Source organism: Passer domesticus, chromosome 14 (genome assembly GCF_036417665.1).
Source record: "Passer domesticus isolate bPasDom1 chromosome 14, bPasDom1.hap1, whole genome shotgun sequence".
Classification (NCBI taxonomy): Eukaryota; Metazoa; Chordata; class Aves; order Passeriformes; family Passeridae; genus Passer; species Passer domesticus.
The window spans coordinates 7,817,065-7,835,314 of record NC_087487.1 but is presented as its reverse complement, the minus strand read 5'-3'; the positions used below and the strand labels follow the sequence as shown (position 1 = coordinate 7,835,314).

The 18,250-nt window shown below is 36.5% G+C and overlaps 1 protein-coding gene across 21 annotated transcripts in view; it reads right to left on the bottom strand.

Moving 5' to 3' along the window:
- Positions 1 to 18,250, bottom strand: part of LOC135281073 (uncharacterized) — a 96,541-nt gene that overhangs the window by 46,911 nt on the left and 31,380 nt on the right. For 11 of the 21 annotated variants that reach the window (XM_064389645.1, XM_064389647.1, XM_064389644.1 and 8 more), the window contains 3 exons: positions 14,220 to 14,382; positions 13,183 to 13,271; positions 6,452 to 6,656 (listed from right to left, as the gene is read on the bottom strand). In XM_064389645.1, coding sequence (XP_064245715.1) covers positions 6,452 to 6,656; positions 13,183 to 13,271; positions 14,220 to 14,382 — 457 coding nt within the window. Of the gene's footprint in view, positions 1 to 6,021; positions 6,194 to 6,451; positions 6,657 to 13,182; positions 13,272 to 14,219; positions 14,425 to 15,539; positions 16,213 to 18,250 lie in introns of those variants that run through there. The other 10 variants (XR_010347833.1, XR_010347832.1, XR_010347836.1 and 7 more) reach the window with 6 other exon arrangements.

Sequence of the window (18,250 nt, the reverse complement as noted above, 5' to 3'; positions counted from 1 at the left end):
CAAGTAAGAAAAATACATTTTGTTCTGCATGTGGATGTTCAGGAGTTGGTTTCACTTACTTCATGTCAGCATTTGAGCCTTAGGTTTTCCCTGTAGGTTTGATTTCAATTGAATTCCCAAAGTAAATCACTTCACAAGGGTTCTTGACTTTCAAGAGCTATAAAAAAATAACTCCTTGTGTTTGCAGAAACAGAACATCTTCATTTAAAATGACCTTCTTGTTTCTGATGCTTTCACCCTGAGCAGATTGCCTTAGGAATTAAAGGATACAAATGTCCATTCAAATATCTCTCTTTATTTTATATTTTGGGTTTGGTCTGACACAAAGTTTTTGGCATGCCAAGAAACACAAATTTTCATATTCTTTCTAGCTTTAAGAAAATCCAGAAATAACAAGAAAGGAAAAAATATTTAAAATGCACTGTAAGCCCTCTGCATGGAATACTTCCACACCACAGCTAAGGCAGCAGTGCACAGCACATCAGATAATGTTAACATTGTAGCAGCTGACCACAAATAAAATTAGGGTGGTCTGAAACCACCACCAAAGCTTTTGCACAATATGCTGCAGTAACACATGGGTTCCCATTCACTCTGCAGAACTACCTTCCAGAGTGAGTGGTGCTGTGAAAGAACAGGAAGTGTTTCAGATCCTGGATGTACAAATCCTTTTTCATGTTGAAGGATTGGAGGAAATTCTTCTAAGAAATAATTTTTATTAAAATCCCACCAGGTGACCTTTGTGGAGTCATATTAGCTCATTAACATTTAGAATGTTTTGAGAGCATTCTGGGAATGTTCCTATAACATCTGAACAATTTAAAGTAGCTCATTATAAGGGGCTTTGTTTTTCTTTCTGAACTGTAGGGTTTCTATCCTGCCTTACACATGCACTGCCTGAAGGTGACCCTGAGGATCATTGGCAACAGATGAATTCTCTTCTTAATCCTCATGGGTGCATTTCAGAAACACAGCATGTGTGGAAAACCTCTGTCAGACTCATTAAGCAGTTACAATGACTTCTCAGGGGAAAACAGCAACCACTCTTGTAGTAGCACCCTTAAAAAAACAAATACTGTTCTAATAGATGCACTGCATTGCTCTGAAATCCCCCATTTCCTAGGCTGCCTCATGGGACGAATTCACTTTCTACTATGCATTCACTCCTGATCAGGTTCTCTCAGTACCAAGGAACATTTCCAAGGTTTCACAGGGACTTACCCTCTATCTCAAAGATTGTTTCATTAAATACATTTTCATTTTAGTTTTATTTTTGCTTTTTTTTTTGATCTGTCCTGAAAATCATCCTTTTGGGGCAAATATTCTTATTTAATCATATACAATGCTAAAAATCTTGCTAAGAGTAAGATACAAAGTAAACACAAAATTTGCAGGAAATACCCAGTAAATCTGCCTACATAAATTACTCATCTTGAGTTTTTGCAAAAAACTGAATTCCAGAAAGTCTCGCTTTATCTGCAAAAATATTCATTTCAACATTAAATCTTTGAAGTTCTTAGCCAAGAACAATTAGATTGCTCTTAAATTAAGAATTACTGGTTATAAGAATGTGAAATCATGCAAAGGACAGTTACTCTTTATAGAAAAATCTCACTGACCTCACTAATTCAACTAACAAGAAATAGTCTCCTACTCATGTTATTTTCGACAAAGACATATATTCTACTCTGGTGCCCACCCATCTGGTTCCTCAGCATGAAAACATTTCCACAAAGCCCAGTTCACTACAGCCACTCTGTCACAGGAAAATTCCACCCACACTTTGTGAAATAGTAAGACAAGAGGTTTGGAATATGACAACTCAAACTCACTTTAATAAGTGCAAATGCAGGGCACAAAATCACAGTAAAAAGCAGATTTCACTCTTTGTGCAGCATCTAGAGAACATTCAGATTTTACACAGAACACTAAGAAATGAATGAAAAAGAAAATATATAGACTGACTGCAAAGGAATTTGGTCACAATGGGAGTCCGAATGCAGAACTGCATCACTTTTACTCAAATAAAGAATGGAAGTATTTTCAAGCTAACTTGCCTATAATGAAAAAGAATTTTAGGGGGTAAATAGTAGGGATAATTGCTCTACACTTCCAGTTCCTTTTAGCTGAAACATTTACAAGTGTGTGTGATTAATGGCAATCTGTCACCATCACTGCCTCTCAGAAGAGAAGGCCAATATGCAGCACTTCTGCCAGCACGTATTAGTTTGCCAGAAGAAAACAGAAAATCTAAAGCCAGCCTTACACCTTACAGAGCCAGAAGTGCCAAAGACTTGAGCACCTGTCAGAGAGATCTCAGAAGAAAAGCTGGCTGACCAAGTGGAAAATATTAGCCAAAAGCAAAACACTTCCAGCAAAACATGTCTGAACAACAATTTCTTCATCTTTCTTATGAAGAATGATGAGGAAGGCAGAAGGAAAACTTTGCTGAAATGTACCAGAAGTACAAGTCTTTGTTGACCAGATTGTACTTGCAGGTGTTATAGTGCTTATGTCAAAATAATTTATTTTAATAGGAATATTAAAAACGTATATTTTTTCAAAAAGATTTGCAAAAAATTTCCAGCTGCTCTTGTTATCCTGTTTCTCTCTCTCTAGTGTGCACGTGAGCAACCTCAGGACACGGGGTTTTCCTACTTTATGCACAAATCCACTAGATTACCTTTTGTTCAATAAAGTAGAAATTTACTCTGAAAGCTCAAGCTTCCTTTTCATTATTATTATGAACAATAGATTAAGGTCAATTATCATGCAACATGCAAGGGGGTTTAAGCAAAGAATATAATACTGTGAGATATTCAGATAGGTGCCATAGTGCTCCTCACATTCAATCACTTTAAACTTCTGTAAGAGAGTAATATAAACAACAAGGCCTTATATAACAGCACAACTTCTACTATTGTCAGAGACAATCCCAGTAAACTGAATAGACACATGCAGCACACTTCTGGAGAATTTGAATTATCTGATGCAGCCCTTAGTCACTATATTTAAATCTAAATACAATTAAGCACAAAGGCATTTAAAGTTTCTGAGTTTTGGCAGCTTGAATTCTAGGTCTAAAGCAGAGTATGAAGAGAATAAGGAATATAGTACATATCCTTTGTTGGCTTCCTTGAATCTAAAGTTCACAGATTTCACAATCACAAATAAATAAAATGAATAAGAATAATATTCTTCACTATTTCCTCATCTGTGGAGATTCCATTAGTAATATTTAAGATTCATACAATTTAAATATGAATGGTTAGGAAGTGCAATGTGCCAAGAAGTAGAGCTTTTACTGTTAGACTTTAAGATCTGTTTAAAAATTAAGTTGTTGCTCCTGAGTAGATTCAATGGATGGGAGTCTCCAAAGATTTTTCTTGGCACAGCACAAGGGAAACACTGAAACAGTTTGTAGTGCTTCAAATACTCTCCAAATATGAATGCATCAGTTGTTTCTGCTTTTCACCAGATTAAATGAGAGTCTTGAAAAATAAGTATCCAGAACTTGTTCTTCAGCTTTTTTGTTGTTATTAATAGAAACAGCTACAATTTCTGTAAGTGTTATGGGTTACTCCCTGTAAATGCCCTTCCACAGCTTCAGGAATTTTTCTCCATCTCGCCTGTTCCTGTGGTGCAGGGATCAGTAAGAGGACACCCAGACTCATGGTCTGAGTACCAGTGCAGTGGCACAGCAGCTCAGTCTCATCCTGATAACCTCATTCTGGCAACTGAGGTGTATCAATATATCAATACATTCCAGACCATTTACACCCCTTTCCACTTGGATGTCTTATATGAATTTCCTTCCTGAGAATCATGCAAACTCTTAGCAACAAAAAGATAATATAAAAAAACATTCTTTGTGTAAGTTTTAATTCAGGGAAAAAATATGTGTGCTAGCTGTATAGTAAGATTGTACCAGAAAACTTGATAGTAACATGTTCCTCCTTTACACTTAGCCTTGTCTTAAAAATCAATCAAAAGAACAACTTTCAGTGAGTTCTCATTTTTTTAAAGTAATTTAAAGAACACTAACCCTCAATACAAAAGAAAAAAAGAAATCAATTATTTGGTCCAACCATTCCCACAGCTTAGAAACTAACTATATATCAGTTAACATTTATATAAAAGAAGAAAAAATAGGCGCACACACCTAGCATAAATAACATAAAAGCTCATAAAAAAGGGATAAATTAATTTCAAGTATAATAGCTCACTGTAGATAGGTTCTCCATAAGCTGCAAGGTACACTCTTGTTTTCACCCTTTTTACCTCAATTCCTTCTCTCACCTTTTATTTAACATATTTAGTGTCTTCCTTGATTAACCACACACATAGTGCTCTCTCCTCTAGGGCAAAGACCTCAGAAAAAGTATATCCAGAATACCAGAACATAATATACCCAGCCAAATTTCTACAAAATCAATCTTTCCTAAGAGAAAGAATTAAAATATTCCATCAGGACTCTAGGATAAAACCATTACTCTCTAAAAATTGATGAACAGTAAAAGAATTTATGTTTCACAATCTTTGCATCTTTGGAAATGTTTCAATGTTCTATATAATCATTGTATCAATTATTGTTATTTAAAACATCTATTTTCCTCTGTAATATTTTCTATAGTTTTTACTTGCACACTATAACCAAAACATGATGTAATAAATAATGAAGTTCATATTTTACTTCTTTCCAGACAAGGAATTCTAGAAGACAAATTATTTATGCATTATTTTAGATTCAGAACAACTCTTTGGCTTCTCTCTATGCAACTTCAAATACACCAGCTAGAGATTAACAGAAATGAGATGGATCTACCCAAGTCAGTACGAGCTCTAATGCCACTGATCATGATGTGAAATATAAGATGTTCTTTTTATTTGCTACAGAAAACAAGTTGTGCTGATCATCTAGTAGAAGCTTCCCATAATGTTTGTGGAAAATATATCACCATAACTTAAAGATAATTTTAAACACTGCATTAGGTCTCCTGCCCAGGGAAACCTTTAAAATTCTGCTGATTTGGCAAAAAGATGCATCTATTGCTCGTCACTCCAAGTAATGAGAACAGAATCCCAAATAATCCAGGTATTTCTGCCTGCAATAACCACTTTTCTAGTAGAAAAAAAATTCTATGTAACACAAGTAGCATGTCAATTAACAAAAAGTAGTCTGACAGCAGCCTTAGCAACACTGCTCAAGATTAATGCTGATTTGCAGCTTACAGCTATTTAACTATTACTCAAAATCGGTCCTGCTCTGTAGGTGGGAGATTGGTTTTCCTAAAAACACTATTTTCCATGACTTGAAACATTGCAGGGGAGTGGAAATCATAGTTCAAAAATCCAGAGCTTTTTAAACTGCAGCAAAAATTCACATTACATATCAACATAGCCTCTTGTGACTAGTCATTCTTTCAGAGGCTCCTTCAGAGCCCTCAATTAGGCTAGCAGTGCCCTATGAATACTTTTCCAGAAAAACTTCATCTCTTTAACTTCCACTACTTTAAAAAAAAAAAAAAAAAAAAAAACCTTGGAATTTATCTATTTCTCATTATTTAATAGTACCATGAATTATTTCCTGGTAACTAATTGCAGTTTATGAGCCATTTGAGAAGAGATCACTCTGTGCTTGTGATTTGCTTCTTGGTCATATAAATGGCAAATTTTATTTTCCAACTGAATAACGTTGGCTTAAAGTCAGGAATTCTAGACAAGAAAAATGTGAATGTAATATTTATTTTATATTTTAAAATAATTTTCTCTCTCCTCATATACCTAGCTCTGCACATTGATCTAATAAATAAGTACCATTATGTACACTAATAAAAAGACTATACTTTCATAAAAGGAATTACCACACAAATATATAGCAAAATACGTAGGGTGGTACAGCAAAGGAAGGAGCTCTCAGTGTGGGTGTGCTTAAAGGGTATTTAATTAACACCCAAATATTGAGTTTTCTTGGAGAAAACTCAAGGCAAGATAATGTTACAGCTGTTGAATCTGCTGTACCTTGCTAAAAATGGAAGTTTTCTTTGCTGCCAATGAGGAAAGTAGAGGACAGTAGAATCAATGATCCACATACAGCAGAGTCCTGTGGACATGCCTGTTCAGAACCTCAAAACAATAAATCTTCATTCAGGTTCCAAACTTCACTCTGCAGCGAAAAATACCCTCAGGAGAGCTGTAAAACATTTTTGCAGCCATTCCCATCAGCTGAGAAAACACTTCTCAAACCCTCCCACAGAAACATCCTCAGTGAGACAAGTAAAACAAACAACAAATAAAGAGTGATGATGGTATTTGGGGTGAAAACTCATACTTGGACAACATCATTACAACAAAGTATTTGGTTTCTATGTTCAAAAAGAACACAGAACTTTCTCCTCTTCCCTGAGGAACAGCAACATAAACCTTAGAGTCAAATAGAATACAAACTTACCTGGACATCCCTCTTTTCTCCAAGTACAGCATGTTCTAGCAGAAGTGAACCAGGCTTGAAGGCAGCCATGGAGGAAACCACATAGGATCAGAGACAAGTTCAGCAAACAGTGGAGCCAGGTTAGCTGGACTGTCTGAATTAACTCCCTTGAGCAGAGCTTTTTCCTCAAGCTTCTACTGAATTGACCCAGGCATATTTCCCCACACTGCAAAGAAATTCTGCCCTCAGAGCAAAAACTGCTGTTTTCTGGAATGGGCTCGTGGTGAACAGCTGCAGAGCCTGCTCTGTTTACAGGGAGTAAATGCTTTTGCAGAGAATAACTGTTCTTGGAAAATATTTGGCTCAACATTTCAGAGGCAGAATGAGCACAATCTCACAGGATGAGCCTATATTTTTGGGAGCTAATATTCAGAGATACAGGAAAATTCTATCACATTGCGGTAGTGTTCACAACATTAACTGTAAGCAAAACAATTGAATCCAAGTATTGTAACGACCAATCATCCTCTGACTTTTTAAAAAGTTACACTGAAGTTGACTTTTGACAACTGATCACAAAGCTTATCTTTTTCCAACATTAGGAAAAAAATCTGGAACAGGGATGCAGAGTTGGATCTTCCCTAGATGAGCAACAAAAACACTGCAGAGTCAGCTACAATGCCACTGCTATTCATGCAGTCTAGAAAAGCCATGCAGAAGAAAAGAATATGCAGAACTTGAGAAAAAAAAAAAATTATTTCAGCAGTTACTAAAAACAGTGACCCTGAGGTGCTCAGGGCTTTGCAGGGCACCTGTAGAGGTTTTCACCTGTAGCAAGCTCCAGAAGAACACTAGTAGGAGTTTAAACTCCAAGAAGACAAGTTTCATTGGAATTTAACTAAAAGAGTTTCCATCTTAAACAGAAAAGGCAAAAAGGAAAATTAGAACAGAACACCATAAAAATGAAGTATAAACAATTATTCCCAGCCAACTGTCCATGTTGGCACATCTTTAGTTCCAGAATTGATTTTCCTAATCTTATACATTTTCTGAGCTGCAGAGAAGTCTGCCCAGCCTCAGTATAAGTCCTTCAGATGCCTCTAAGGCCAGGGTGGCTGGTCCCAGTTTGGGGTTTCTCACTTGTTGCCACTAGGGGTTTCTCACTTGTTGCCACTACAGCCTTCATAACCTCCTCTCCAGGCAGGCTCAGTTCTACCCACTCATCTTAGAGAAACTTGATGTCACAGCAAGCAGAAAAAATGAAAACATCAAATACTGCCCCATAAGAGAGAAACAGAAAAAGGAAAAGATGAAATGGAAGAAACTACCTGGTGAGTTCTTATTTATTTTCACAAATTCAGAATAAACTGCTTTGCCTTCAGAATATTGCATAATTCAAGCACACATTCCCACACAGGAATTCTTAGTTGGTAGAGAGAGTAAAAAATTGTGCTTTTCAAAGAGAAGGTACATAATTTTAGTTTCTAGAAGAGTTCCATAAAAGAACAAACAAGTATTTTAAAGTCCTAGTAGAGATTTTTTTAAAGAAAAGCTAATCTCTCAATCTCCTCCTTTCTAAAATCATTTAAATATTAGTAAACACTAGAACATCTAAATACCAGTAAAGGATAGAGGAAAAAAAAACCCTGAAGTAGCTCACCTGATGGTATCTCAAATGAAAACTTATAAGGAGATAGACCATGAAGAAAACCCATTTTCTTTTGACATTCCTTCAACTCCTTTCTAAAAGGAGAGTAAAGGGGAAAAAAAAACCACTAACACAAAACTAAAATGGCTTTTGCACCATCTTAAAAGTAAAATAACTGATTACATACAGTGGAATAAATGTAAATGTGCAAAGCTGCAGAATCTGGCTCACTAGAGTTTGTGATTTCTGCTACAGCTTTACAAAACTTTAAATATTTCCAGGAAAATGCTGAAAAGCCTTTGGCTCAAGCTGCAAGTGTAAAAAGCAAATCACCAGAAAGTTTCTCATGTACAATCCTGCATTCTGACTCAGAGGCTCCCATCACTTGTCACCCCTACCCCGAGAAGTGCCACTGTCCAAGAACTGTAAAATCTCTTCCGACACTGGTTATAACAATTTGAGAGTTGGCCATTTAAATCTGGCACATAATATCTTCTGTCAAAATAATTACAGTCTTTTGGGAAAGCTTTTCCTGTACTGTCTGGATTTCTTTGTGCAAGGTTGTCCCCTTGTCATTTGCAAACACATCCATAACATTTTAATGGCAACTGCTGGACCTTCCACTCTGCTACTGAGCTGTCTTGAGTAATTTTGACATATTTTATTCCCGAGACTAAGCCTGACAAACAGTTTGGGCTGACAAACTGTACCAAGCAGCCATATCTGTAATTACCAAAAGCAGCTCAATCTTAACTATTGAAGCCACTGAAATGTTTCAAATTCAGAAGCTTATATAAGAAGTTTCTGTGAACAAAAATGTTACAATTTTTTAAAACCCCACACAGCCATAAACAGGTACTCTTTGGCAGAGAATTTTTAAGTACTTTCCAGTTATCTTCCATACTGCTGTTACATTGTTCTCCTCCTGCTACATCCTTTGAGTTTTAGACTAAAAATGAGGGACAATAATCTAATGCATTATGAGAACAGACATCAATCTTTGCTTGCATTTACAGATCATCTAAAGACTACTAAATAAGGATAGAGAAAAATCACTAAAGTAGCTCCCTGGCGACATCTCCTCCAATTAAAACCTATCTAGTAAGGAACACATGCAATGACAGAAAAAAAATGTTCTCTTTTTACTCCACTTCAGACTACAAATATGGTATAACTGCATGCCAAATGTATTGCAAGATATGAGGAGCTGAGTCTTGCCTGTGGTCAGTAAACCTGACTTCAGAGGCTGGATAGATTTTTCATAAAAACACGAATTAATTCTGATTTAGCATCAGTCTCTCTCAATTTTCAATTCATTAAATCAGAAAATCTGAGAAAAGTTTGGTCTAAAAATCACTGGAGTGCACTATTCCTGAAACAGAAGGTCCTGGGGTGAAGTGACAGTAATGACAATTTGCTTGTAGGGCCAGTGAAGCACAGCAGACCCCGAGAGCTGGCAGGGCTCCCCCCACTCTGCTCCCTGGGCAGACCAAGGCTGAGCCCTGTGGCCACCAGGAGCCAGGGAGCTCAAACCTCATTCTCAGCACAGGCTCACTGGGAGGTAAAGCAGGGTTCAGGACAGGCTTGGGCACTTCATGCCTTGAGGACTGAATTCAACACGCAGGGACAAAGTTGTTATGGGAGCCCCTCATGATCTGTGACCCACAGCTTCCATTGTGCAGGAATGTAACTGGCCCAGTACTGTCACCCAGCAAAGGAAATGGCTGAACTTGTCTCGTCTTCTGGGGATTTTATTTCAGAAGAAAACGTTCTACCAGCTCCTGTGGCCAATTCCTTCCCAAGCAATAATAAAACCCGAAGACAAAGAGCTCTGAGTGCAAGCAGCTGCAGCTGTGCTGGTTGCTGCAGAGCCTGTCCCAGGCAGGCACCATCCATCAGCTGTGGCTGGGTGCTGCACCAAGGCTCACACAGCTGAACCATCCCGAGCCTGCCCCGGGCAAGCAGCAGGGCATTTCCCTGAGCACAGGATGGCTCTAATCAGTTCTGTGTCAGAAATCAGTGGTGCATCAGGCATGGGAATCAATAGCAGCTTCCTCTGTTGCCCATGTCTTTACTACATTTGTATTTTAAATTAAATAGAGCTTTATTTAAACTACTGTCTATGACTGTATTTTGGTATGCACCACATCACATCATTTGAGGATCTAGGTCTTGCATTTCTGTAGGGTGACATATATACTTCTACATCCTAGATGTTTCAGTTATAAAAAAAGGCAGAGGGGAAAGGCTGTTTGAATATAAAAGTTTACAATAATTAAACATTTATTTGCATTTTTTTCTTTTCAGTGAAGAAAAAGTTGAACTTAATTACCCCTTTCCAAAGGGAGTCTTCAAATAATTTTAATTAATTAGGAACAGTTTACCAAGATCTTTGGCTTAGCCTTCTGCTTTTTGGGGTCTGAATAAAGAACAGAGGAAGACAACTGGAATGTCACCAGGAAGAATTACTGAGCCCACTCCTCTTGGCCATTGCACTGAGCTGGCAGAATAAAAAGGTTTTCCTATCCTCTCATTGCAATAGGGATCAATTTGCATTTAGCTTATAAGTCTATGAAAGACAGATTGCAAAAGAGACTGCCTAAGAAGAAAAGCTTCTAAAGCATTTTGAATTTAAAACTACACAAAAATATAAGTATTTATCTTAAGCTCGAGGACATGTAATCTTTGTTTCTGTTAATCAGTGTCATGAAAACATTGGATTTTTTTATTTCTCTGGTCTGTGACCATTTCCAGCTAGCAGATTTCAGTTAAAATGGAAAAGGAGTTTCTCACCAGATTATTTTCTTAGAAACTACTGAAGTGTGTCTTCCACAGGTCAAGTTCCAAAGGCCTGAACATTGACCCAAGAGACAGAGAGCAATACAAATATTAATCTGAAGCACACACAGCTCCAGAAGATGTCTTTTTGGTCCAGCATTTTAAAAATTACCAAGACTCAACCATTAGCAAGAAGGCATTTCTAACAATTAACTGTAACTAGAAGAGGAACATATTTTTGTGTAAGATAAACAGGATACTCCCACAAAATGCATGCCCTCTATGTCTGGACAGCATCATGTTTACACTAAACAAAATGAAAATAAACAAAATTAACAGCAAGTCTCTCTGAACATTCCATTCACTTTACCTTCTTTGCACACATACTTAAATACAAAAGCCAATGGAATATCTGCAGTACATAATCCATTATTGGTTTGAGTCTTATCCACCAGATTAACATCCATTGACAAAAGTATTGCATCTGCATTATAAAAATATTTTTAATTCTCAACCTTCATACATACATCAAAAATAATTACAGCAATTTGCAGTATCTAACACATACAAACACATTCTACATTTTGTTTGCAACGCATGTTTCAATAGAATTCTTTCAACCTCTTAATAGACTAACATTGATGGCTGCAGAAAGCTGGAATAACCAATAAATGCTCTGCAGACACCCACCAAAAGGATACACATCATCAACACTTATGAGACAGGTAAACAGGAGGATAGAGGACTGAAAATTGAAATATCTGAGGAAATTAAACTGAGATGTAGAGGTAGGGTTTAGATAAGAAAATATTCAAGTGAAACAATGATGAGAATTTTTTGAGCAATCTTTTGTACAATAAAGCCTCTTGGACAATGAGATCATATCACCATCCTTCCTATTTGAACACTGACACTTTGAATATCTCCCACTGCAATGCATTAAAAATGTCTGATTGGGAACATTTTTGTGCCTGAGGGAGAAGAGATGAGAATTCTCCAGCTTGAATCTGTACTTTCAAAATGATGGGTGTGCTCTTAGTTTAATGTTGAAGACCAGAATTACACTAAATTCCTGTTCAGTTTTCTATATGTGAAGTATTTAGGTGGATCAGCTGAGAAAATACTGTTCTTGCTTTATAAAACACTGAGCTCTGTGTGTACCCTCCCCAGGCAGGATTATAGAGGATTTAACACATGTGCCCAGTGCTTTTTAAAGTTTAAACATTATTTCTCAATTTGGGGCTTCGGTATAGCAGTTATTCACATTTGCTAAACTTTACACACCATTTTCTTAATGAAATTTGATACTCGTGTTCCTGTCCTACTGAGATGTGTAGCAACATTAGGGATCTATCTACTGCCCATGTGATGGATAAAGATCTGAACTTTTCACAAGCATGAGATTAAAAAGAGCTTCATGTCCTTCAATTTTACATTGTGTCATAAAACTCCAGTGCATTTTCTATATATGAAGTGGATATACACTAGTCTTGCAGTCTCCCATGACACTCATTACAGAGCTATAAATATCATTCCCTTTCATTTACAGAACTTGAATGAAAGCATAAAGTTTCTATAGTTACAGAAAATATATGTATTTTAACATCTCATGCTTAACTCTACAGAATTATATCTGAGCAATTACTAAATATTTCTAGTAAATCCTAAAAAAGCCTGAAATGTTTTCTGAAAGAACATTCACTAATTTAGATTTTATTCAATCTCAATGTCCTACTTATTACAGAACAGATTGTAAAGTGATTAGACTACAGCTGGCATATTCTCAAACGTGTGATATCCAGGAGAAAGGTACTTATTGTTATTTTTTTCAGTCACTGACACAGTAAAATAGTTTGAGTTATTTAAAAGGAGACTTTTTTAAAGTACTTTTAAAGTACAAGCATTTTTGAGTCTTTGCATAGAAGAAATATATTTAGATACTTTGAAATAAAGAATATCCGGCAATATCAGTAGAATCTTGGAGAACTATTTCATCTATCAGCTCACACATCCAAACAGTTGTAGCCCTGATGCCATATGGCATATCTGCCACTAAAATTTGATGTCCAGATTGATTTGTATCTGGTCATTGCTTATTAGACATAATTACCATTGCTACGTGATCTTTTGTCTAGATAAAATCTGGTTGGAAAGATGGTGTTTCAAATGTCTGACAGCTAGGATATGCTAACATTGAATAAACAGAACAATGACGTAAGAAAAATTACTTTAAACCATACAGGTGTCAGTAATTCTATTGTTATTGTGTCATGCAACCATCCTCAGAAAATCACATCAAATTTAGTCTTTGGTTAAAGTCACTCACCTGCCCTGAGCTACATTGTTCAACTGACACCTGAGTGCAGAAGCTGACCCCAACAGAATATTTGATTCTTTTTCTGAAAGAACAAGTCTCTGAAAGCAAAGGGTATTAAACAAGAAAAAAAAAATCAAGTCACTGGAGTGTGACACCACTTGGAGCTACCCAGGTGAAGTTTGAACCAAGAACAATTTTAAGTATATCTGTGTAGTAAATACAGGTGTGTCTAATCTAGACCTACTTCTCATAGAGGAGAAAGCTACTCTGTATAAAACAGGCTTAATATATTTATGGATATCACAAACATTCCTCAATATGAAAAAGAGCCTCAGGACATAGACCTTAATTTTCCTTTTCAAATACCTTTTTTTTCTTCAAACAAACTGAAAATCAATAATATTGTGCTTAAAGGCCATTATTAAATTTTCAGCTCACAATCACTAGAGAAATGCTAAATCTATAATAAAATTCATCCATTTTGATCAGTGTAATTACCAACTAGGAGAATAATAATGAGTCAGATTTTAAGATGCAACCTTACACATAGCATCACATTAGGTTTTAAAGCTGAGTTAAACATCATCACACGTTTCCATTATATTTACTATAAATCACTTATATTATAAAAGCACATTTAATTTAGCGTGGGATAAGTAATTAAAAAACTATTTCAATTAATTAAAACACTCTGTAGGCAGATAGCAAATTACTGCTTACATTGCGACTCAAAATATTGAAAAACATTTTTCAAGAAATTAAATGTGAATATTTTGAACATGATCTGTTGTTAGCGGGCAGAGAAAAATACAATCATCAAGGGGCTTCACTTACACAAATGTTTATCAATAGCCTTCATATGTTTAAAAATGAAATTATTCAATTACACATCTACTATATCATCAAATATTACAGTGATTTTTTTTTTTCTGATGAAATTTGGTATTTTGCTACCAATGAGCACGCAAACATTTGCAAAGTGAACACAAAAGAAGTTCTAGCAAGGCTTAGAAGCCACACCAGAAGTGCAGATGTGGTGCTCTTACCTTGTTCAGCAGGACCCAGCGGTGCAGAGCGTGTGGACCTTCTCCTCTGAGTGCAGAGCAAAACCAGCTCCTGTCCCAAACGCTGCCAAAGCCACACTGAGACATCGACAGCTCTCCACAGGCCCGGGCTGAGCCCTGCACACTCACTGTGGTTTAACAGCACCTATAACAGATTGTTTTCACCTGTGCCTCCTTGTGTTTGCACCTGCAGGGGAGACACAGGTGAAACCCATCAAAAAAGTGAAAGAGTGAACAAAAGGACCTGAATCGCTGGTAAGAGAGCAGGAACACATACATACGTCCATCCACCCACCCCTCCAGTTTTGTTGTATCCTGAATTTTACTTGCCACATTATTCCTTAACCTGTGATTTTAATACCAGTATTGCTATCATCCTGAATATAACTCTACAAGTAACCTTTCATTCACTACTAGAATATATCTTTATGTAAAAAACCACAGATATCCGATGAAAGTTCTATATACAGCAACAGTTGATTGAAGTTAATTACTGCTATTTGAAGAAAAAATCCACCTGTTGCAAGATACCCAAACAGAGATTTCTGGAAGTAGCCATATTATAAATGACACTCAAATCACAAAATCATATTGTTTCCCATTTCTGGTTTTCTGTCACAGGATATAATTTGGGAGGACGTATAAATTTGGCAAGCTTCAGCTCTAATATAAATATGCAAATAACAGACCCAGCATTTTGTCACTGTCTGCAGAGTCCTTCTAGTTCAGACAGGTGAACTTCCCTGAAATACAATCTCCCTCTGCCATACTGATGGATTTTCATCAGATTTCATCTCCAATAGCATCTTTGTCATTTCCAGTTAAGTTTCAATTTCATTTCTCATCTTGATGGGCTGTGGAAACAACATTCTAGGGGAAGGGGTGGGGAGTTGGTATCATGAAAACCAAACTACAGTTGCTGGTTTTTCTGCTTTGTCTGTTGATCTAAATAAACATAAAGCTATTCTCAAATATCAATTTGAAATACTAGTTAAATATCTTCAAAATTTTTATACTAAATCTATTCATACAGCCAGTGGAGCCATTTTGTAATAGGAGAGTCAGAGAGACTTATCAACTGAATCACATCTTGTTTAGACAAATACATATAAAACAAAGAGGCTTTAAGTGAAACAGTGTGGAACTACATCCAAAAGTTATTCAGGCAACAGAAGTAAAACCTGAAATATTCAGGTACCTCCAGGGGTACCTGAAGTTCATACATGGGTTACTTTTCAATGTGAAAATTCTGCATTATGCAATTCTGCAGAGTGTTTCCAGGCTAGGCACAGTGGTGCAGACCTTTGCATGAGCCAATCTCAGCCACTCTCTGAGTGAGTGGAATTGAGTCTGTCTTACAGTGCCAACCCACAGGCAATCCAGAGGAGCTGGTTAGTTCACAGCCAATAATTAGAAAACGTGCTCAGAAAAGTAAAGGGCTGGTACCACCATCACGACATGTCTCTCCCAAAAAATAAGAAGTAACTTACCCCTGCCCTGATGGGTGTGGAACTGCTCCCTGGCCTTACAGATCAGGCAGTCCTTCCTGCATCCTAACAACTCCCTCTCCCCTCATTGCCACCACACAAGATTGCTGACAGGCTGTTTTACCCTGTATTCAGCTACAAATGATCTCTCTCCACTTTCAAACCTGAATCCTATAACCCTCTGGAACTTGTGGAGCCTGTAATCAGAATTGTGAGCATATAGGGTTTACGTTAGACAGCAATGATGTTTAATACTGACTTCAGAAAAACACTGATACTCTCTATTCCAAGGGATTTAAGGTAATTCTCTATAATCAGGCTAGTCCCTGAAATTATAGCTTATACACTATAAACTATACACTCAGTAAACTACTCAGACAACATATTCCCCAATTATTAAGCTTAATCCTCGGAAGACAAATGTGTTAATGTACCTGGCAAATAACTAATATGAATAAGCCACATGGAACATTTTGTCATGAGCCAAATAAATAAAAGCTAGTTACCCTGTTCTTTGATAAAGCTGAAAAACACTCCCTGTATCCTACAGGGCAAATCACAAGGGATTTGACTTGGAGACTCATAGAGAGAGGTAGGAAGTGAATTAAATAGGCAATGTTATCCATCAGTGATAATAATAATAAAGCCTCATGAATATGTAAGCTATTGAGTTTTTAGACTAGTAAAGGTCATAGTTCACTTTACTTATTATTATAAGTCTGCAAGTTCCTAGTTGAGTACATTGTGTCTGTATGGAAATTAAAACTAAATATGAAATAATTGCCATTTTCATTCAAAAATTATTTTTCCAAGTAAACAACAAACACAATAAGAACTATGAGGTTTCAATTGTTACTGATTGAGTCTGACTCTCCTAAGGTCTCAGTGGAGCACTTGAATTATTTGTATAATTAACTTTTTATATCCATATTGTTTAAAGATTTTCTATGTAACTTGCGCTCTATTAGAAAGTTAAACTTTATTTTATTATGAGTGTGGTTAAAATATAATAACAACCAAAAAAATGAAATATGACAGTCCTAGAAAATTACATCAGTTGAGGAGTTACAAGTCTGTCACAAAACAAAACACTATCTCTAACTTGTCAATACAGAAGATGAATCTCAAAAAAAGGAAAACTTTCTTCTCCAATTCCACAGCATGAGCAACTTGCATCTTTTGCAATTATGCAAAATCCTATAAATCTGCTCACTGACATCAAATTGAGATGCTACTATCCCAATTTACCCACCAGAAAAAGCAAAGTTATGCATTATTAACACCTTGAAACACAAGTGCAAGCTAATGAAGTTTGCTCACTGAGTCAATGGCAGAGCTGCCTGGAGAGCCCGAGCACCACAACACCCAAGGGAAACCAGCCAGCCACCCTGGAGTAGGGAATTCTGTGGGAATATGTCTTACAAAATCTGTTCTTTACAGCTCATTTCTCAGAAGAGAAACAAATTGACAAGCTGAACATGAAGTTTGTCCATTTTCATAGAGATGTAATTGTCATTTTGTTTTGCTCCTTCCCAGAATGCATTTTAACCTGCAGCTCTTCCTTACAGACACAAACACAAAACAACCTTACACAGAGAACAGCCTCTTTCCAAGAATTATTCCAGCAGTACTTGTACCTCTGAGACTTCAGGCAAGGGCTTCTATGTGTGTAGTTAATTAATAAGAAACACTACTTTTAATATGACAGGAACTGTATCTGTTGCATAAACTGAGCCATATAAGTCATATTCACAAGACCATGTAGCAGATGGTAAAACCAGATTGTCTTCTTCCTTCAAATTTCCATCACATCTAATATAGTAAAGCTTTTACTCCAAGCAAGGTATTTAGGAGGGAATGGAATACAAATTAAGTAACTGTTTTAACCAACAAAAGGTAAATGCTAAATTTCATAAAGGACATACATAACACTTCATAAAAAATTTAAAAAAACCCTGTATTTTTCCATTGTTTTTTATTTTAATAAAAGCCAGTAAATGTCTTGAGCCAAAACAAAATAACAACAAGCGAAACCTCTCCTAGTTGCACAACATAGATATTAGTAGAGGAAAATACATCATAATAACTAGATATACCCCTTATGTAACATTAGCCCTACAGGCTTTAAAAACCTGCTACTGAAATCCCAAGTGTTTGTACTAAAGTAGGTGATTTATGACCCTTGTTTTCAGACATGCTTAAACATTGATCTGTTCAGCACAAGCCTCACGGTGAAAAAAATAAATCAATTCTTGGTTTCAGTGAATGAAGCAGTTTGGTAAAGATTCATGAGCTTCATATATAATGATCTAAAAGTCAAAGTTGTATGAATGAGGATCCACTCCCTTAAGGATCCTTCATACAGTGAATGATGCCATTTGATAGTTATTTAGTGGTTTTAGTAGAAAAGAGCAGATATTTCAAAAAAATGCACTTGTGGGAGCAGTGCCCCATAAACCAGCACAGGCAGCTGCATTTCCATCCTGGGATGGACTGCACCAAGCTGGAGGATTTCATTTAGGGTCC